Raw genomic sequence first — 20,892 nt, 5'->3', positions numbered from 1 at the left:
CCTGACATGCCCCAACGTTCAACTCAGGAGGATGGATGTAAAACATGAAAACTGAATGAGCAAAGATGGAGGAAAGTGGAAGCCAAGCTTGGAGAGAAGTGAGCTCCATAGCCACACTTAGGCAAGAGCAGGTGCAACTGGGAAGGCCCTGGTTCACAGGCCTTATGGGGAGAAAGCCCTGCCTGGGTGTTGGGTGTGAGACCTGGACCCGGCCAAGGGTAGAGTGACAGGAGACCCAACAGAAGAGGACCAACAGGAGGACAAAGCCAGTGGCCTGGTGGCAAAGCATTACTGCCTCATTTTCCAAGCCTGTCTTGCTTCGCCTCTGGCCCCGAATCCCCACCCTATACCCTGTCACCCACCTGTGAGTCTTGGGTGTCATACAGCCGGCAGCACCCACACAGTCATCCCACAGCCCGGCTCAGCCACTGACAGGTGCGTGCAGTCTCTGGGAAGTAGGGAGAAGAGAGAGGAAAAGAAGGGAGAAGCACTTGCTCCAGCCTGAGACAGGGCTAGGGCAGAGGGCCCCGCTGCTTCTGGCTCTGGCTTTCCTCTGTAACCAAACCCTTGTCACCCTGGCCACCTGGATCCGGTGGTCAGTTCCTTCGAGAAGACTTCTTTCCTTAAGGTCAATTTCATGTAAAACATGACCACAGGGCCCTACCCTAAATGGGAAAGTGGTATGCCTTGTCCTCAAAAACAAGCCCTACAAAACAAAATCCTACCAGATAACTTTCTGAACCCCATGGGGCTGTTTGCTGCTAGAGCAAGAAGGATGGGCGGAGAACACGACACAGGACCTGGCCCTTCCTCCTTTAGGGTAAGAATGGAGATTAGCAAGCATCCGAAAGCATTAAATAGGGACCCACATTTTGGCACAGTGAGTTAAGATGTGGGACACACAACAGTGGAATCCCATATAAGTAAGTACTGGTTTGAGTCCCGGATACTCAACTTCCAATCCAACTTCCTACTAACGCAGCCTCGGGGGCAGCAGAGGGTGAGCTAAGTACTTGGCCACCTACAAAACACTTGAATTGGGTTCCGAGCTTCTGGCTTCAGCGTGGAATGAACCAGCCCTTTAGAGAGGGAATCGGCAATAGAAGCCCTTCAGCTATGCCTGTTTCTCTACCTCCCAGAACAGGGGAGGCAGTGGAGAGGGAATGAAAGGAGACATAAACGACTTCCTCTCCCCAGGAGTCAAGGTGAATTCAAGATGCTCCTGTTTAAAACAGACACACTCAGACTTGGCAGTGAGTCATCTAGTTTGATCAGAGTCCTGTCTAGTGTAGGGTTCTGGACTCTGCGGTCCTGGGCAGGTCACTGCAGGTCCTATGCCTTAGTTTCCCCAGCTGTCGAAGAGTGGAAAGCTGTGCTGGAACAAAGCAACGAATATTAGCATGAGGGTGTAGCCAGGAGGGAGTCCCAGGGACAACCACGTGGCTCACCTGCTGGGTGTCTGGGTTCAAGTTCCCCCTCCACTCTCCATTCCAGCTCCTTGCTGATGCACAACCTGGGAGGTAGCAGGAGATGGCTCAAGTACACGTGTCCCTGGCCCCCACATGGGAAACCAGAACGGAGCTTCCCAGTTCCTGGTTTCAGCCTGGCCCAGTCCCAATTGTGGCAGGCATCAGGGGAGTAAACCACCAGGTAGAAAAATCTGTGTATGAGTGTGTGTGTGTGTGTGTGTGTGCCTTTCAGCTAAACAAAATTTAAAAAAATAAAATAAAATAGGAGGAGGTGTCCAAGAATAAGTTCCACCAAGCACCTGTCTAGCCTGGAAAGAACAGGACAGAACCAGGAAGAGTAGGAAGAAGCACCTGTGCCTCCCCTGACATCTCACAGACCCTCAGAGTACACCCACTCCTGCCCTCAGGTCCTCAAACCTGCCACTGGGAAGGACAGAGGCGGCTTCATCAGGCCCAGCTCCCACAGGGGAGAAGTGAGTCCGGCACAGGTGACACAGACGCTGCCTGCCTGCCTGCCTGCCTGCCTGCCTGCCTTGCCGGGTGCCAGGCCGGGAGGCAGTCACAGGATGGATTCTGGGCTCCCACCCCCACCTGCCCCACCCCCCACATTATCTCTGTGCCTGCAGCAGCTGAACCTCCCGGTATCTCTCCGATCCCCTGAATTTCCGGTTCCCTCAAGACAACTCAGGATGTGGGGAGGGAGGGGCAGGGAGAGGAGGAGGAGGGAGACCAAGAACGAGAGAAGGGACACGAGAAATAAAGAATATACATAAGACAGAGAGATGCAGAGACGGCGGGGAGGGAGAGGAGAGACCAAGAGCGACAAGTGGCCGCCAGCCAGGCGAAGGAGGAGGAGCAGTGACAGGGCAGACAGGAAACGGAGCCAAGCAGCTATGGAGAGAGGTGCCGAGTGAGAAAGGGGCGCTGGCCCCGGCGCAGAGGCGGGGGTGGGGTCGGGAGGGTGGGGGGAGACGAAAGGAGACAAAAATGAAAGCAGTGCGTGGGATAGTGTGTGAGGGGGTGCTGGCTGAGAACTGAAAGTAAACGGTGTACTTGAGCGCCAGGTAGGAGGGGCTGGGAGCACTCAGGCCTGCCAGGGACACAGGGCCAGTGACAACCCCTTATGGGGGAGAGGCCAGGACCCCTTCAACCTGTGCCCCCTCTCTCCTTGGGGCACCAGGGGACCTGCCCAGCCCCCTTAGGGCCATAATTGCTCCCAGCATCCCCCTCCCCAACTCCACCCTCAGTCCCACCCCAGCACTGGATTCACATCACCCCTCCACCCTCAGGGACAGTCCTGGTGCCCACAGTCCCAGGGAGAGGCCTAGTGGGCAGCAGGTAACTTCTGAGAGATCACAGGTGCCCAGCTCACTCAGGGCAGAGCTGGAGAGAGGGGCACAGCAGAGGGAGGAGGAGGTAGGGCCATCCTGGACTGCCCAGGGAGTGCTGCATGGCCTGGCCACCTGCCTCCTCCCTGCCTCACTCCACTGGATTGTTTTTTTGTTTTGCTTTGTTTTTTAAAGGGTGACCATGAACCCAGGTCAAGGCCACAGGGAGGCTGTGATGTCTGGGATGAATGGCCTGTTGGGTGCAGGGTAGAGAGCAGGTGCCTGGAGGAGGGGCCCCTGGGGATGGAGGCGGCATTGGCTCCCACGGTATCCTGTCTGTGTGTGAGTCACAGCTCTTTCATTTGTAAACGACACAAACCCAGCTGAAGCTGAGCCAAGCCAGACCAGGCGGGTCGTTAACCCACAGAACTGAGCAGTACCCGGGGGAGATCCAGCTTCAGGAATGAGTGGCTCCAGGACTTTGATCTGAGTTCCCAAGATCCCCACCTCCCTCTAGGTGCTGCCCTCAGCCTCAGGCGTCACTCTGACCTCTCATTGAGTCATCCAAACTGGGGTTGGGGTGAGACCTCCACTCTCTTCTAGCAAAAGGCCCCTTTGCAGGACAGAACTGAGTCTCTAACCAGGACACTTGCTGCTCCTCCAGGCAGGCTGTGCTTCCAGAAGGAACTGTGACAGTGGCTGTGTGACTTTCAACAAACCACTTGGCCTCTCTGGCCTTTTGTACACGATGGTGCCAGCTCCTTGTGTGTTATAGCCACAGGTGTTGGCAGGACTCCAGGAAGCTGCGAGCACACAAGGGGACGGGAACAGGTGCATCCCAGCCTCCACCAGTGATGGCTGCCAATGCTCTTTGAACCCCATTTCTAGTTTCTTAGTGTTGAGGTGAAACAGCATGTGGATGGGGGTCGGGATGTCACATGGCATCCCACGGGAGCCCCAGCCACACAGGTTACCACACAGGGAGAGGCTGAAAAGGGCAGTCCTTGGGGAGGGTGGATATAGACCGGAAGTCAGTGGCTATGTCTGACTCCAGCTGGATCTGAACTGCCGCAGCATTCTCAGCAGCAAAGGTCTTGTGTATTTCCCTCCAGCGACGGGAGAGGGGAGGGGCGGGACAAAGTGCACAACTCAAGTTCAACTCCCTCAAGGACCCCAGAAATCCGGTAGTGCAGGCAGGCCAAAGAAAACTTACACCTCTCCGCCAGTGTCTGTCCTGTGCTCTGCCACCAAGCACAACCCTCCTTTTAGAACCGTTATTGGAGGAAGCCAGGGCTTTCTAAGCCAAACACAAGACACAAGTGTGGGTGGGGCAGCCTTGTAGGGAAGCAGAGTGCCATAGGGACGCAAGTTCGAGTCCCAGCTGCTCTGTTTGCAAGCCAGCTCCCTTGCTAATAGACCTAGGAAGACAGCAGAAAGTGACCCACGTGCTTAGATCCCTGCCATCCATGTATGAGACCTGGCTCCAGCCAGGCCCTGCCCTGATTGTGGTAGCCATCTGGGAAATGAATCAGTGGATGCAAGATCTCTGTCTGCCTTTTTCTTTTAAAGATTTATTGTTTTTATTGGGAGGGCAGATATACAGAGGGAAGGAGAGAGAAAGATCTTCCGTCCGCTGGTTCACTCCCCAAGTGGCCACAACAGCCTGAACTGAACTGACATGGAGCCAGGAGCCTCTTCCGGGTCTCCTACGCAGGTGAAGGGTCCCAAGGCTTTGGGCCATCCTCGATTGCTTTCCCAGGTCACAAGCAGGGAGCTGGATGGGTTAGAACCGGGCAGGCATATGAGATCCTGGTTCGTGCAGGGCGAGGACTTTAGCCGCTAGGCTACCTGGCCCCTGCTTGCCTTTCAAATAAACAGTACGGTAAGTCCAGAGAGGTTTCTGAGCGGCTTGTGGAGAGAGGTGGGGCACAGATCAGCTCCTGTGGGGAGGGAGAGATGGGGTGGGTACCCCGCTGACAGCTACAGCCCCAGAGACACTGGTCCAGCCATCTCAGAGGAGGCACCCTGGAAGTTTGTCATATTGGCCACCTAGCACTCAAGCACTCATCGTAGACGCGGGGGGCCGGGGGGCGGCCACAGCTGGAATGTGATGGGAAAGGCAGTAAATACAGTTTTGAAGTCACGGAAAACCAGCTCCCATTGTTGGGTGTGTAGGGAACATGCCTGGATCCCATATGGGCACCGGTTCTAATCCCGGCAGCTCTACTTCCCATCCAGCTCTTGTGGCCTGGGAAAGCAGTTTGGGACCCTGGTCTGGGAAAGCTTTGGGACCCTGCACCCGTGTGGGAGACCTGGAAGAGGTTCCTGGATCCTGGCTTTGGATCGGCATAGCATCAGCCGTTGCGCTCACTTAGGGAGTGAATCATGGGACAGAAGATCTTCCTCTCTGTCTCTCCTCCTCTCTGTATATCTGACTTTCCAATAAATAAATAAATCTTAAAAAAAAAAAGTCTTTCTTCTCCCAGTGTGGGAAGCCAAGCTTTGTTCAATCCAAGAAACATAATCAGGGTGTGGGTGTTGGGTGCCCACATAACAGCACGCCCACATAACAGAGGGGACCTGAGTGTTTGTCCTGGATTCGCTCCAGACTCCAGCTTCCTGTAAATGGTCACCCTGGAAGGCAGCAGGTGACGGTTCAGGCAGCTGGCCCTGTCACCCCTCTGGGAGACCCTTAGGAACTCCTGGCTCTTTGTTTCAGTCTGGCCCAGCCATTGAAAGAACGAAGTAGTGGAAGGAGGTAAGACAGAGATGAAGATCTTCCATCCGATGATTCATTCCCCAAGTGGCTGCAATGGCAGGAGCTGAGCTGATACAAAGCCAGGAGCCAGGAGGTTCTTCCAGGTCTCCCACGTGGGTGCAGGGTCCCAAGGTCCTGAGCCATCCTCAATTGCTTTCGCAGGCCACAAGCAGGGAGCTGGATGGGAAGCAGGGCTGCTGGGACATGAACCAGCACCCATATGGAATCCCAGCGCATGCAAGGCAAAGACTTCAGCCAATAAGCTACCATGCCAGGCACCAATAGGGACATTTTTAAAAATTGCTTTTCAGGGGCTGGCAAATACTGAAACCTGAAAAAAAAAAATCATCTAAAATCCAATCCTTGTATCCCTCACATCCTGAATAAGGAATTGCTGGATGCAGGACGGTCCAACTGCCTCACTTTTCCATGCCCTCATCTGCCCCCAAGCCTCACCCCGCGGCTTCTTGCTTTCTGCAGCTGACATCCGTCCACGCCAGTGGCCTTGCCCATGCCAGTCCTCATTCTGAAGAGACATGTGACTGTCTCACACCGTATCTACCTCTGCCCCAGTGACTGGAGTCTCCATTGTGTCTAGCTGTAGCCATGGCAACACTGCTTGCACCTGCCTCCTCAGGCCAGACACTGCAGTTGCTCAGGGTCCATCCCCAGGAACTAGCTAGCCAGGGCACTGGTTCCCGGTGACAGCTTCACTAAATGCCACAATCATTGCCCAAGATGGTGTCATCAGTGGGCCTCGTCAGTCTGCTCCACCCAGGCACAAAGGGGACTTATTTTGATTTCCCAGTGGAAAGGACTTCAGACTGCTACTTGCTGCTCAGCCTGCCCAGTCACCTTCCGGGACCCTCCCCACCACCATGGGCTTGCTCACAGCTTCTTTCAGGCTTTCCCATCTAGGCAGCAGCTGGCATTGTTCATGATGTCCTGGGCGAGGGCATGGCCAAGCCGGGAAGATGGATCCTAGAGGGAGTCCGCCTCACAGCCAATCCCAGCTGCACCTCCGGGCAAGCTGGTGGAGGGGAGCTGTTGCCTACTGGTCCCAGTGACTGGGAAGTCTCGGGCTGGAGTGGAGAGCTACCTCTGGGAGCTCTAATGACACCACTTAGAGCTGGCCTTGTCGGCCTGGGACCACGCTGCCCTCCTCCGTTAGCCCTGGCTCCCAGGACCACATCCTTAGTAACAGCCACGAGCCAGACAGCAGCATCTCTCCAGCCCAGTCTGGCTCCCCAACCTGTCTGGACCCCAAGCCCTCACGGTGGTGGTGGGGGCAGAGTGGCAGCTGTGGTCCAGGGACTGACCTCCTGAGACAGAGGTGAGATGGGGCTGGCTCAACAATGTCCCACACCATGTGCAGTGAGAGCCCAAAGGGAAACTGAGACAGAATTCCCACCCCTTGGGGACACAGATCTGAGCCAGGTTAAAACAACAAGGCTTGGGGCTGGCCTGTGGCACAGCAGCTTAAGCTATTGCCTGTGGTGCATCCTATATAAGTGCCGTTTTGAGTCCATTTCCAATCCAGCTCCCCGCTAATGTGTCTGGGAAAATAGCAGAAGATGGTCCAAGTGCTTAGAGACCTACACTCATGTGGGAGAGCTGCATGGAGCTCCTAGCTCCTGGTTTTAGGCCAGCTCAGGCCACTGGAGCCTTTTGGGGAGTGAACCAATGGATGGAAGCGCTTTCTCACTTGCTCTACATCTACCTTACAAATAAATAAAGTTTTATTTTTACCACACCCCTCACTACCCCAGGTGGAACTGTGAGACACGTGACCGCGTGGGGGTCCCAATCCCTCCCCCACACCCGGGAGGGGACGCCCCACCTGCAGGTCAGTCACGAGCACAGCAGCATCAGAGCAGAGTCGAGTAGCACTGTGGCAATAGACTAGGCCATTTATAAAGTTCCGTTTATTGAGGCGGTCACAAAAGGTAAAGTTAGAGAGGCCCTGGAGGTCATTGAGTCCCGCTTGTAAAGACACAGACACCAAGGCTGCAGGGGAAGCGTGTCACCGTCTGCACCCTGCTGTGGCACCATCACAGCCAGTGGCCGTAGCCCCCATCCCCCTGGTGGCCACCTCACAGTAGGCAGGTGGAGGGGGCAACATCTGAGCCCTATCAAGTGCCACCTGGGGTGAGAGGCCTCACAGAGGAGGGGGCCAGAGAGCTCCACTGCTGCTCCTCACAGTGCCTAGCTGGGGCACTGGAGAGTGCCAAGTCCTCCGTGTGGGCCTTTATTCTCTTACAAAAGGGAGACAGGAGACTTTGTTCTCTGGCTACATCAGAAGCAGCAGAGACTTTGTGGGGGAGGGAGGGAACCACAGACTGGACCCCAAAGTGACAATAAGTTAGGGGGCTAAATTCTGAGGCTGTCATCAGGACATGATGCCATGGGGGTGGGAGGGTGGGGTCGGGCGCCCTGCCTCTCCAGCCACTCGCAGCCTCCCAGTCCAAGGGGTCTCAACAAGGCCGGATCTGGAAGTAAAGAGGCGACAGGCTGAAAGGCAAGTGAGGACGTGGGGCAGGAGATGGAGGGAGCCCCCCACCTCCCCAGGGGCAGGGCGCAGGGAGGGCTTCAGAGGGGTCCCCCCCGGGGAGGAATCAGGGAGGGCATCTCACCAGGTCGGCAGCCCTCAGTTAAGACCCTGTAGATTCTCATAATCTGGTGGTTCTTCCTCTTCCTCCTTACCCCCCACCTCCTGGACATGGAGCTTGGCTAGAGGGATCGGAGAGGGGAGGTTGGTCTCCAGGCTACAAGCTGCCAGGCCTCTGCAGTCCCCACCCCTGGCACTCACCAGGCTGGCTCCTGGACTCCACGGGCAGCTCCTGCAACACATTTACGTACTCCCGGCTCCCATCTGTGGGGACAAGTGAAGGGGGGTCATACTGTGGGAGGGGCCCCAGCGGGATGCTCCCCCTCCCCACCCTGGGGCAGAGGGGAGAAGGCTGTGGGTGGCCCCAGGGTAAGGTAGGGGGGGGACAGTAGGGCGGCGCCAGCCACTTACCGAGGGATGCGTCCGCGCTGCCCCCACTCTCAGGGACATTCACGTAATCATCGCCAGACTCCACTGTGGAGAGACCCCCGGAGCCCACCACACACCCAGCCATGTGAGCAAGGCCCCTCGGGTGACCGCACCCAGCCAGCAGAGCCCCCAAGAGGCTGATCCTGGTCAGTCCCTGGGGATGCCCAGAGAGGGGAGGCCCACGTGACCCAGGGACACGGGGGCTTCCGCAAGGCTGGGGAGCAAGGACAGAGAGCAGCTCAGCACGCATGCGCAGAAGAGAGACGCCACGTGGTCTCCCCAGCCGCTGCCTCCTTCTCCTCTCCCACTGGGCACTTGTCACCTCCTTCTGCAAGGTATCCGTGTCCCCATGAAGATGTGAACAAGGCAGACCTCAAAACCGGTGACTCCAGCTCAGCCAGGTTCAAATCCCAGTTCCAGCACTGACTTTCCACAAAGGAACTTTAGACAAGCCCCTAGCCTTTGGAGGGTGGTCTCAGCTTTCTCATCTGTATGATAGGTTTGCTGCAGGCCTCACAGGGTTGCATGAGGAACAAGTAAGCAGGGCAGGTTCTCCAATTCTTAGTTAAAGAAGTCAGCCCTGGGGGTAGCGGATGGGAGTAATGTGGCATAACAAGTGAATCCTCCAACTGGGGTGCCGGCATGTCATGGGCGCCAGTTCAAGTCCTGACTGTTTCACTTCTGATCCAGCTCCCTGCCTGTGGCCCGGGAAAGCAGTCGAGGATGACCCAAAGCCTGGGGATACCCTGCACCCACAGGGGAGAGCCAGAAGTAGCTCCTGGCTCCTCACTTTGGATCAGCTCAGCTCCAACTGTTGGGCCATCTGGGGAGTGAACCAGCAAATGAAAGATCTTTCTCTGTCTCTCCCTCCCTCTCTAACTCTGGCTTTTAAGTTAAATAAATACATCTTCAGGGTATCGCACGTGAGGGGGTAAGAGGAGAAGGGGCGCAGGCTCGGGGCATCTAACATGGCAGACCTCAGGAAATATGAGTTACCGAGTCTCTGAGCCTCGCTCACCACCCGGAAGGAAGGAGCGAATGAATGAATGAGCAACAGCCCTGGAACTCTGGGGGGTAATGAAAGCAGAGTGGGCAAGTGGGAGCCCAGGACAAGCACATGCAGAGGAGACGGTCCCTACCAGGCAAGACCCCAGAATGCAATGAAAGCTCCGAGGATGAAACCAAAAAGAGGGGAGAAGCAGCAGCTCCAAGGAAGCCAAGACGAAGCAGGAAGAAGCCAGCGTGCACATGCAAGGCACACGACAGCCTGCAACCCAGACCCTCAGACTGCCTGCCACCAACGGGCCATGAAGACACGCCACCCACAGAGCACCACTCCCGACTCCAGCTTCCTGCTCATGTGTACCCTGGGAGGTGGCTGGGTCCCTGCCATCCACGTAGGAGGCATGGGTTGAATCCTAGGTCCCCAACTTTAGTTTGGCCGAGCCTAGGTTACTGCAGGACACTCGGGTCAGGAAGTCATTTTCCCTGCGTCTCCGAATACATTTGTGAATCTTAAAAAAAAAAATGTACAAGATATTGCCTCCATGAAACAAGAACAGGGGGCTATGAAAAAAGAACATTTGGAGCGTGAGAAAGAACATTTTGTGGCTCAGGAAGGGAAAAAAAAATACAACACAAGGATTGAGAATAAAGGCGAGGAAACCTCCCAGATGGCTAGAAACCAGGAGCCAGAAAGGCATGTAAACACATCAGGACGGGGGACAGGAGGCCGAATGCCTGAAGCAGAGCAGCTCTGGAGTGGGGAGCATCAGAGGAGGGTGGTAGTAGTCAAAGACCCCACAGGGCAGGGAAGTGTGTGGCAGGGACCCCCCTCCAACTCCCTCGCTCCACTCACTGGAGAAGGCGCTGTCCCGGAGGCCAGGGTTGCTGGGCACAGGAGCTGAGGTGGCATTGTTGCTGACACCTGAGTTGTTGTCAGGCAGTACCTCTCTGAAAAGAAGTGCCAGGCAGGTGGTGAAGGGGTGAGGATGCCCCGCGACCTCCGCCCGCACCCACCACCACCATCGCATCAACTCACAGATAGCCTTCGTTCTGGTCCTCATCTTCATCCTCATCCGCACCCTTGCAGGCCGGCTCTGCAGAGGAGCGACAGTGGGGCTCTGCACGGCCCGGCACAGACCCGAGCTGGGGCCCCAGCCTCTCTGCCACCACCCCACCCCACGCACTCTCATTCTCGTAGCTTGCCACACTCTGAGCTGTAAGGAGAGGACAAGAGGGGAACTGAGTCAGCTCGGGCCAGGCCTGTCCCCTGCCCAGCCTCCTGGTACCCCCCACCTCCCGCCTTTCCCAGACTCCCAGGGATCCTGCCACCTTTACCATCACTGGAGTCCCTCCGGGAAGACGGCATCCGGTGGGAACTCTCAGGGGGCTGTGGGGATCTCCTGGTGGGGGGGTGGGATCAAAGAGAGTCACACTTTGGAAATCACAAGGATTACAACAGCACAAACAGTGGTGGGGGAGGGGACCCCAACTCAAGGAAGCAAGCAGGTAAAGACATGCTAGGGAAGGAGTTGGGGTGGGGGGGCTACTCACGGAATGCGGAGCAGGTCTGGCTGGCTCAGGGGTGGGTCAGAGGTCATGGACGGGTAGGAGGCAGGGGACTGGTGCATCGTGTCCCGGGATACAGTGCCTGGCGGGAAGCAATGGCTCCAATCACCAAGCCTCCGCTTCACCAAGGCCCCCCACCCCTTGGACATGCCTAGGCACTCCCACCACCCCCAACTAAAATGGAGTGACTATGGAGGTGTAAGGGGATTCTCTCTCCCTACCTCCCTCCACACAGAGGACCCTCCAATACTCACAGGGTGGTTTCACCAAGATGCTCCTAGGGTATACACTGGCAGGAGAGACACAGCTGGGGTCTAGAGCCAAGCAAGCTCCCTCGGCCCCAGTTCCCAGCACACCCCCTCTACCCTGTGGGGGGAATCCCAAGGGGGGGTCACTCACCCATCCAAGGAAGAGGCACTGTTGTAGGAGTCTGGGGAGAGAGGGCCAGTGAGGAGGGAGTAGGGTCTGGATGGGGATAGAGCAGCAAAGAAAAGGGCCGCGATCCAGCGGGGGTGGGGTGCCCAATGTCCATGGGGCAGGACAGAAGTAGCACAGAACAGGCAGGGATAATGGACCCTGCCCGTGTCCCCCAGCCCCCCGGAGCCCTCTCACCTGGCAGCCGGCGGCAGCGCACACACAAGGCCATGAGCAACATGGCCAGCAGTGGCCCCAGCAGCAAGCCCAGTGCCGAGTGCGTGAGGCGGTGCTCCACCTCCATCTGCGGCGCAGTGGGGGCCGGTGGAGGCAGCGGGAGCCTGGGAAGGCAGCGGCGCCCTCTTGGCGGGGAGGGGGGGCTCCCTGGGAACCCCCTCCCTTGCTGGACTCAGTGTGAACTCCCGGGTCAGGCCAGAGCCCTGGCTGGGGTCCGCGGCTGCAGCAGGCCCATGTGTCTGTGTGTGCGTGAGCGCGGTGCCTGCTCCCCCGCTGTACCTGCCCTCGAACAGCCGCCAGCCTCGCCTTGCCTCGAGCCCGCCCGCGGCAGGAAGCTGTGGTGAAGGCAGGAAATCATCCGGGCTCCTCGGCTGGCTGCACCGCCCCTTCCCACCCCCACCCGGCCCCTTGGGGAGGGGGAGGCTCTTAGGAAAGGACCCCGGCCATTAGGATGGGAGGTGGGAGCAATGGCAAGCCATCACAGGCCAGGGGAGACAGCAGGAAATTGTGCCAGGTGAAGGCCAGTGCCCACCCGATCCTGCCCAGGCCCAGCTGGGCTATGCAGGGAGGGGCTGGGGCATGACTCAGGGTCATACAGAGCCAGCTCACTGGGGACGGCTGGGCACGTCCCCTGGGCATGCAGCCCCACAGCACAGAGATGCCCCATGGTGGTGACCTGACCACCCCCAGGATCCGGGGTGAGGGTGGGTGGGGAGGTGGAACTGAGCCGGGGCATCCCTGGGGTGGCTCAAAGGTCAGAGGTCACCAGCACCCAAACAAAGACTCAGGCAAGCACATGGGGTCTGGCTACAAAGTTTATTTTGTTACAAATAGCACCAAACCCCTGGGGCTGTTTCAGTGGAGGGGACCCCCACTCCCCCACCTGAGACCCCCAACTCCTCCCCTGGGCTGTCCATGTAGTGTCTGGGAGCCGGACACGACCCAGGGTCCCTCCTGGAAGCTGGGCTGACCCGAAGGTTCCGGCATGGGCACCTCGTCATCACCACAGTGGGCCAGGTTCAGGGCTGGCAGCAGCGGTGGCAGCAAATGTGCAGACAGCTGAGCGACAGCCACTCAGATGAGCACGCTGGACACAGGAACCCGCGTGGAGCGGCCACGCTGTGGCACCACGATACGGTCATCCGCTGGCCTCGCCTCAGGCAGCAGACCTGCAACAGAGGGGTAGGAACCAGGGCTGAAAGAGCCGAGGCCGGTGGGAGCCGGAGGGGTAGAAGGGAGGCAAGGAGCAGTGGCCAATGAGACTCAGGCCCGAAGTCAGCCCCGTCCCCGGATCCAGCAGGGCAGCGAGGGTGGGACCTTCACTGACCCTGCACGTGCAGCTGAGCCCGCCGGCGGTCACCCTCGATGAACATGGCGGTGCCCAGGAAGGCTGCCCCGCCCAGCGCCCCGACAAAGGCACAGAGCATGAGCGAGAACTGCAGGGCCCGGAACTCGGACAGGAAAGACTGGGGCCAGCTCCGGCGGAGGCGGTCAGAGATCTGCAAGGGGCACGGGCAGGCTGTTGGAGAGCAGGGCCAGGGCAGACGGGGAAAGAAGGGGGAAGGTGGGAGGAAGGGAGAGAGGGGTGGACCCTCAGGGACCCCTTCCCACCCAGGGGAGGTGACAAGCTCCTGGAACAGAAAACATGGTGGCCTTAAGTGGGCCTGCCCCTGCCCCTCGGGCCCCGACCCCTGGCCTGCAATGCTGCTCACCAGGCCGATGAGGTAGGGGCTCCCAGCGTCACCCAGCAGGTGGGACAGCACGATCTGGAAGGCCTCGGCAGTGGAGCGTCGCGTGGGGATCACCACGTACTGACAGGGCGAGAGGGAAGGGAGAGCTCAGAGGAGGCTCTCTGGGTTTAGTGGGAGAGGGGAGGGTCACGGTCAGCTGAGAGGACAGGTGCATTAGGGGTCAAGGTCTCAGGCTGGGAGGACAGGCCCCCGTGGTGTTCTGAAGGTTACAGGTCAGAGCCCCTTGGGTCCCCCACTCGTGTTGGCATCTGCTCACCAGCAGGATATCCGCCACAATGGCCCAGTTCATGGAAAGCAGAGTCTCTCCAATGAAGATGAAGATCTGGGGGGGGCACAGGAGTGGGAGAGGGGCTCACAAGAGCTCGCCTTAGTGCCCTGCTCCTCCTCTCCCCACCCCCCGGCCCATGGGCTACTCACATAGGTGGCCACAATGCTCCCACGGGCAGAAGCGAGAGACAGGAAGAGGAAGGGCGCAGAGCCCAGGAGGCCAGTGGCACAGACCAGTGGGTCGGCCCGTGGGTTGGAACGGCGCAGGCGGCGGCTGATCTCCACTCCCAGGCCCACGCCCAGGACCCCGGTGAGGCAGGTGATGAGCCCAAAGATGAGGCTGGAGGTGGCGGTGAGGACAGGCACAGGGTCAGGGGGGCTGGACCCTTGGCCCGTGAGACTCCTCCCCCTCCTCAACCCCACCCCTTTTGCCCAGCTGCCCTCACAACCCCAGTTTGTGTAGGCACAGCAACCAATGCCCATGTCCCCCCCAAGTCTAGGAATGGAGAAACTGGGTAGGGCAGGAAGGGACCTGGGGTCCCTAGACTGGAGCCCACCTCCCCAGGGCTGACCCCACCCCAGGTACCTGTCAGAAGAAGAGCAGGAATCCCCAGGAAGGCAGGGTGGGGTCTCTCCTAGGACTACCCGGGAACGTAGCAGGAAGGCTGGAGCCCAGAGGGCCAGGGAGCCCGTGACAAAGGCCACGGCTGTGAAGCCAAGAGAGGACAGCACGAAGCTAGGGCTGCAGACGGTGGAGTGAAGTTAGCCTCAGAACAAAGTGGGAGAACCCTCCCCTTCTCCCCTCCAGGATTATATTCAGTAAGGTCAGGACGTAGACTCCACCTTGGTTATACCAGGATCTGGGCCTGCAATACAAGTAGCTACCACAAGGGGACAGTAGCAACTGAACCCCTGGGGGTGGAGTCTAGTAGATCACACCCACCTAAAAATTCCCAACCAGCAGTGAGGGCATCCCTGGGAGCTCAGATGCTGGACCAGATTGGGAAAAACTCACTTTCTTGCAAGAGCTCTCAGATCCGCCCACCATGAAGTAGGGTTCAGGGGCGGTGAGTTTACATGGCGCTCCACAGCACCTCTGGGGGGTTCTCGCACCACCAGGAACAGCAGCAGAACGGCCACCACCCCAAGGCCTGGTGTCACCTGGGGGGGAGAGCGAGTGGGCTTCAGGTCCAGGGCTGGGAGAGGGAGAAGGCAGGCACACAGGAGCTCCTTGGGAGAGTTCCCACACACGGGCAGGTGCCTGCCCAGGGAGCTGAACCTGCACTGCAGGGGAAGGGTCTGCTACCAGGGTCACCCTGTTTTTATTTCATTTGAAAGACCAAGTGACAGGCCAAGATTTCCCACCTGCTGGCTCATTCCCTAAATGCCTGCAACCGGCAGTGCCTGGACCAGGCTAGGACATCATGCAGACCTCCCCTGTAAGTGGCCCTGAGAGGTGCCAGCATGTGCAGGTGCAGGAAGCTGGATCAGAAGCAAAAGACCTGGGATTTGAACCACTCATGGGGCATGCGGACATCTCAAGTGGACACTCAACTGCTGTGCTCAGGACATGCCTTCTGCAACAGCCTGACCTTGCTGCCTCATTGGCAAGAGTGCCTGGATGTCCTTCCAGGAAACCCCTCTCCCCAGTTCTGCCAATCAAACAGGATCCCAGCTGAGGCCAATGAGGGTGGTGCAGAGCAGGACGCTGTTCAAGGTTACAAGATGCTCAAGTGCCTCTCACAGAGCTGAGAGCAAAGCTGACATAGAGGCCAGAGACATGGAGGGGTCCTGGAAGCAGCTCCCAGGAAAACCAACTCCCCTAGGGAAAATCAACACCACCCTTGCTGGGACTTACAGTCTTACGGTGGGCTTCAGACACCTGCAGGCAAGCCACACACACACACACACGCAGGCACGATGGGTACTGGCTAACAAGGCAGGGTGAGAGGGCATCTGGGGTGGACGCTATATTCCATATCAGAGTCCCAGCTACTGTGCTTCTGATTCGACTTCCTGCTAATGCACCTAGGAGGTGATGGTTTGGGAACCTGGGCCACAGCTGTCCACAAAGGGGAGACCCTGATGGAGCTTCTGGCCCAGCCCCAACTGCTGTGGGCACTTGAGAGGAGTGAACCAGGGAACCAGCCTTTCAAGTAAATAAATACAATATTACTAACAAATGGTTACAGTGAGGGTCGGGTTTGAAGGAAGGCAAAGGAGATGGTGAATACAGCATTAATCTTCCCCAGGCCAACTGGACTCACCCTCAGCGCCCAGTGCCAGTCCCCAGCCACATCCTTCACCTTGGAGCCAGCAATGTAACCCAGACCACTGCGGGGAGCGAAAAGCAGGACCCCGATGGTCAGGGATGCCCCCTAGGCCAGGCCAGGCCAGCTCAGGCCCACCACCTCCTTCCCCACCCAGGCCCACTCACCTGCCCACAGGAATGGCGAAGTAGAATACGCTAAGCATGCGACTCCGCTGGTCTGCCACGAAGAGGTCGGCGATGAGCGTGGGGGCGATGGTGGAGTAACTGGCCTCCCCGACCCCCACCAGACCCCGGGTCAGGAGGAGCAGCCAGAAACGCTAGAGAAGGAGACATGGGGGGTGGCACCCCGCCTGGGTCCAGCTGCCCCAGCAACCTCACCGAGTCCATCCCGGCTCCAGGGACAAAGCAGGACACACCTGGTTTTGTTTTTGTTTGCCCTGCCCTGTCCCTGACTAGCTGTGACTCTGAGAAAAGTGGCTCAACGTCTCTGAGCCTTAGGGTGACAGCGACATGCTCACGGGTTACTGTCCGGCTTGCACGATAAGAGGACGCCGCTGTCCACCCAGCCAATCCAAGTGCCCACCCGAGACAGCCCAGTGCTGAGTGAGGAGCTGAGGGTAGGGCTGCCGGGATGGGGTGTTCACTGGCTGCTAAAGACACCTGAACCTGTGGCTGGGGCACAGTCAGCCCAGCATAGATTACCCAGGGCAAGAGAACGGATGGAGCAGGCTTCAAAGGAACCAAGATGCACCTGCCAGGGACAAAGGTGCTAGGAGCAGGGGGCAGCAGCAGCAGAAGCTCCAGAGCAGGGAAAGGTTTAAAAAGGACGAAAGCAGAGAGCAGGAGCCACACACAGCAAGTGGGTGACCGCTGTCTTCTGCAACAGCAAGTCTGGTGGTGGGGCAGGGGTCAGTCGGCGGCCCCTGAGGAGTGAGCGGGTAAGAGGAAGTGCCAGCAATGCCAGCGTCCTCCCAGGCTGTTGCTGCTTCCCCCAAGCTGCACTTGACTTCCAGGGACCTGCCAGCAGATCTGATCCAGCAAGAGGGAGGAGGGAGAGAGGGCAACAACCAGCATACCGACAAGGGGGGGGGCTCAGGGATGGAGCGGAAGAACAGCAGTGGGGATAGCAGGCAAATGAACTCAGGCAAGGAAGGGCATGAGACGGCACGGACCAAGAAAACCACAGAAGCTTCCAGGCTGCAACAGCTCCAAGGTGTTGCAGCCAAGACCAAGTGAGGGCGTGGGGCGTGGCCACAAGCGACGGCCACCTCAGGGCCTCACCTCTCTGGGGATGAAGGATGACCCCAGGGTCACCAGGGACCAGAAGGCAATGCCTCCGCACATGAGATACTTCCGATTGTACCTGTCCCCCAGGTAGCCAAACACAGGGGCCAGCACCATGTAGCTGGAAATGAACACTGAGAGGAAGGCGAGAGTCACAACCCCGTCCAGGCCCCCCGTTCCTCCCCACCTCTCACTCCAGCCTGGGCACGGGGATGGGGGCAGGAAGGAGCCAAGCCTAAGAGAGACCCGTCCTTCCTTGCCCTCAATGACCCTACCCCATCCTGCATCCCAACCCCGTGGGTCCACCAGAACTTCCCACCAGGGGCATGATCCAGCCCCATCTTTTAACCTGTTTCTGAATCTCCCATCATGGAAGGAATGGTTCAACTGGCCAGTCACTTTCTCCCCTTCCCCAAGCAAAAGCAACAGCCACGCTCCGTGCCACGGCCCACACATAATTCTCTGTCCATCCAGCCCTTCTCTACCTCCCCAGTGCCACAGCCAACTGCCTTCCTGTCCTCTCTTTCACCCCAATGGCCTGGCTCATAGCCACATGGGGTCAACACGAGCTTAGGCAGTGGAGCCCCTGCTATACCCTCAATGGGACATTCTCTACCTCAGATGGTTGAGCTCCCTGCTAACACTCAGCACTGCACAAGGCCAGCCTGCCACCTCAGGATTTTATGGACAGCTGCCCGCTAGTGCACAGTGCCAAGTCATAAACCTGGCCCATGCTGGCCATGACCGTGTGTCCACCATCCCACACTCTGCAGACCAGCACAAAAAAATGGCTCAATGCACATACGAGGAATGACAAAGCCGACCACCACGACTGCCTTCAAGAGACGGGCTGCTTCCATGTCTCTACCAGCCTTGGCCAAGGCTACTGTTCTCATTTAAGACACTAAGAGCTGGGTTCCTCTTTGGTCTGGCAATGAGTAAGAGACAGGGCCAGACCTGGCCATCCATCAACTTGTTGTGTGACCCCGGGCAAGGTGTCACTCTTCCCCAAGCCTTGCTTTCCTCCTGAGTCACAGGTACTGACACCTCCTTTCTCCATAACCTAGAACCAACCACACTTAATCCTGGGCATACAGGAGAACTAGAGACGAGGAGAGGTACAGAGGGACAAGGAGGTGGGGGAATGGCTTTGGCTTTGTCTCTTCCACAAGCCCCCAAGTTCTGCTTTTCGTGTTTTGTTTTAAGATTTATTTTGAAAAAGTTTCAGAAAGAGGGGAAAAGACAGAGATCCCTTCGCACCCCCATTCCAGAAAGCTCTTCCTGCTGCTATGTAGCGGTGCCTACAACAAGCCAAATATCATACTTGGCACTTCACAGGCAGGATTCACTTACTCCTCCCACCAGTCCTGGGAACTCAACTTTGTCATCAGCAGGTGTGAAGTTTGATCATCATCAAAGTTACAGGGACTGAGGCTTAGAAAACTCAGGTGCTTTGTCCATCATCACACAATGCACAACGCTGTGTCCCTATCGAACAGGCCAACCCCCTAGCACAAGCAAGGCTATTACCTTCCCTAGCACTGGCCATTAAGCTTCCATGAAGGCAAGCAGTGACTAGGAGGAGGGGCCCCCACACACACTCACCGGTCTGGATGAGGCCCGAACTACTGTCTCCAATGCCGAAGAACTGCTCGATGTCCGGGAGGACGCCTGCGAAGAAGGAGCAGGAGGAGGTGCTTGGGCCCGGCCACCTGCTTCCTCCCGCCCCGCCAGGCTAGCGTCCTCTCGGCGGGCAGCCCCTACCGGCCACAGTGAAGCGGTCCATGTAGTTCAGGAGGTTGATGTAGCAGAGTACGGCCACGATGAGAGCCGAGCGCGCCGGGGACAAGCCCGTGATGCGCTGCAAGCCCTCCCGGTCAGGGACCTCGGGCTCCCCGGCTTTCGGCGTCCCCGTAGACCCTGGCAGCCCCGGGGTGCCAGACGCAGGCCCGTCGTCCGGGTCATCCGCCTGGCTGAGGAAGGGCGCCGTGTCGGACCCGGCCATGGTCCCCGCGGAGAGCGGGGGCGCGTGCCCGCCCGCGCTCCGGTGCGCCACCGACAATGCCACCTGCGAAGGGAGGAGGCTGGAGGAAAGAGGGCGGCGGGAATCCAGCCGAGGGAGGTGCGCCCAGAGCCCGGTAGCTGCTTGCTCCCAAACACAGAGCACGCCAGCAAAGGGACCAGGGCCCAGTCATGCCTTCCATCCCCTCACCCCATAGACACATCGAGCGGAGGGGGCTGTGGAACTCAGGTGGTGGTGATGGCGGTGGGGGAGATGGGAAGGAGCCGAGATGCACGCAACCCTCCCCTCCCACCTTGAGAGCCACCCCTCACCCCACGCAGGAGCTCACTACACTCGCGGTCCGCTCAGCACCGGCGTAGCATCCCGGCTGCCGCCATGTTGGCCCAGGGCCGGTCATGTGATGCTGGAGTCGGGGCGGGGTCTCCGGCAAGCCCTCCGCACGTGACCGGTTGTCGGCCTACGGAAGCCTCTGGGGTTTCTTTCCAGGCTCCCGCGTCACGTGACGGCTGGCCGGTTGCCAGGGTAACCCAGGCCGGGTCGCCTGCTCCGCGCGCGCGGAAGCCTCAGCTGGCTGGGCGGGCGCTATGGCAACGCGGCGGCTCCTTCCCGCCGACACCTGCCACTCTTCTCTCCCCACCCCCGCCTGGGACGGCCTGGGCCGCGGCGGGGTCGCCACACGCTTCGGGGAGCTCAGCTACGATGTCTGGGAGCGCCCACTGGGCTGACTTCCTCGTGGGTCAGACGAGAGAGTGGGCTCTCAAAGATTTGGGAATAGACAACTATCCAAAACGCGCGGGGCCATTTCTGGCTCTCGCGGCCTCATACACGCTCAGTAGATGTCGGATGAAAGCCGAGCGCGGATGCCCCGGCCCGGCCGGCCTGGTTCCCCTGGAACACCTGCTGAAGGAAGCGCCGCCCACCGCGGTGGCCCCCCAACTCTCGCCGGGTCTGGGGTGCTTGCGCCCTCTGGTGCTCTCGTGAAGGAAGCTACGAGTCCTGGAGCCCGAGGAAGTCTTGCAGTGGGTTCTTCCAACACACACACTGTCCACAACCTCAACTAAGGAACAGGCACTGTAGGGAAGATTAGGGTCGTGTATGCGAAGGCCCCTCTTCCAGCCAGACCACCGATTCTGGATTCTCACAAAGATGCACTATTAAGAACTACTTTGAGGGGCTTTTGACACCACTCCTTACCCCACACCCCCTGCCCCCATTCCAAGATAGTCCCTGGTCTGTATCCCGGTTCCCTCATTTCTGACCCAGCTTCTTGCTGCTTTGCCTGGCCTGAGCCTCATGGGCTGCTGCCACTGCCCTGAAGGAGCAGTTCAGTCGTGAACTGGTACCCATATGGGATCCCAGCACTAGCAGGCAGATTAGCTTGCTATACCACTGTGCTCGCCCCCAAATCAGCATCTCTGGATGAGTTGCAGTATCTAACACACTTGAATGCTATGTAATAGCTGCTGTCCCTCCCTGTGCAG

General features: G+C 58.5%; 2 protein-coding genes across 4 annotated transcripts; both read right to left on the bottom strand.

Moving 5' to 3' along the window:
- Positions 1-7,462: 7,462 nt before the first annotated feature.
- LAT (linker for activation of T cells) lies at positions 7,463-12,134 on the bottom strand. Of its 3 annotated transcripts, XM_040973158.1 has the most exons (12): positions 11,776-12,134; positions 11,563-11,593; positions 11,418-11,452; positions 11,149-11,245; positions 10,933-10,997; positions 10,782-10,811; positions 10,634-10,691; positions 10,451-10,545; positions 8,575-8,637; positions 8,365-8,427; positions 8,189-8,285; positions 7,463-8,044 (listed from the first exon to the last, which is right to left on the bottom strand). In XM_040973158.1, exons 1-11 carry the CDS (start codon positions 11,879-11,881, stop codon positions 8,203-8,205), a joined length of 726 nt encoding a protein of 241 aa, XP_040829092.1. In that variant the 5' UTR covers positions 11,882-12,134; the 3' UTR covers positions 7,463-8,044; positions 8,189-8,202. The 3 variants fall into 3 exon arrangements, with proteins under 3 accessions (XP_040829092.1, XP_040829093.1, XP_040829091.1); XM_040973159.1 differs by lacking the exon at positions 10,782-10,811; XM_040973157.1 differs by having other exon boundaries at positions 10,634-10,811; positions 11,776-12,133.
- Positions 12,135-12,611: 477 nt separating this feature from the next.
- On the bottom strand, positions 12,612-19,812 carry SPNS1 (sphingolipid transporter 1 (putative)). The gene is made up of 13 exons (XM_040973156.1): positions 19,723-19,812; positions 19,153-19,456; positions 18,994-19,059; positions 17,386-17,522; positions 16,270-16,421; positions 16,100-16,166; positions 14,848-14,993; positions 14,419-14,574; positions 13,983-14,172; positions 13,822-13,887; positions 13,527-13,625; positions 13,142-13,313; positions 12,612-12,983 (listed from the first exon to the last, which is right to left on the bottom strand). The coding sequence occupies exons 2-13, from the start codon at positions 19,391-19,393 to the stop codon at positions 12,889-12,891; spliced, it is 1,587 nt and encodes a 528-aa protein (XP_040829090.1). The 5' UTR covers positions 19,394-19,456; positions 19,723-19,812; the 3' UTR covers positions 12,612-12,888.
- Positions 19,813-20,892: the final 1,080 nt, after the last annotated feature.

The sequence above is a fragment of the Ochotona curzoniae genome, unplaced genomic scaffold, assembly GCF_017591425.1.
Source record: "Ochotona curzoniae isolate NIBS_2020 unplaced genomic scaffold, NIBS_Ocur_1.0 contig_2321, whole genome shotgun sequence".
NCBI classification, from domain to species: domain Eukaryota; kingdom Metazoa; phylum Chordata; class Mammalia; order Lagomorpha; family Ochotonidae; genus Ochotona; species Ochotona curzoniae.
The sequence above is the reverse complement of the archived record's forward strand: the minus strand, read 5'-3'. Positions and strand labels throughout refer to the sequence as shown.

Excerpts from the sequence above, each read along its gene's own strand:
- LAT (XM_040973157.1), bottom strand. The coding sequence starts at position 11,881 with ATGGAGGTGGAGCACCGCCTCACGCACTCGGCACTGGGCTTGCTGCTG. Across the intron at positions 10,812-10,932 it reads CCGGAGGGACTCCAGTGATG|CTCAGAGTGTGGCAAGCTAC; the intron begins GTAAAGGTGGCA and ends CTCTCCTTACAG. Across the intron at positions 8,428-8,574 it reads CAGCGCGGACGCATCCCTCG|ATGGGAGCCGGGAGTACGTA; the intron begins GTAAGTGGCTGG and ends TTGTCCCCACAG.
- SPNS1 (XM_040973156.1), bottom strand. The coding sequence starts at position 19,393 with ATGGCCGGGTCCGACACGGCGCCCTTCCTCAGCCAGGCGGATGACCCG. Across the intron at positions 16,167-16,269 it reads TTCGCCATTCCTGTGGGCAG|TGGTCTGGGTTACATTGCTG; the intron begins GTGAGTGGGCCT and ends CGCTCCCCGCAG. Across the intron at positions 13,626-13,821 it reads TTGTGGCGGATATCCTGCTG|TACGTGGTGATCCCCACGCG; the intron begins GTGAGCAGATGC and ends TCGCCCTGTCAG.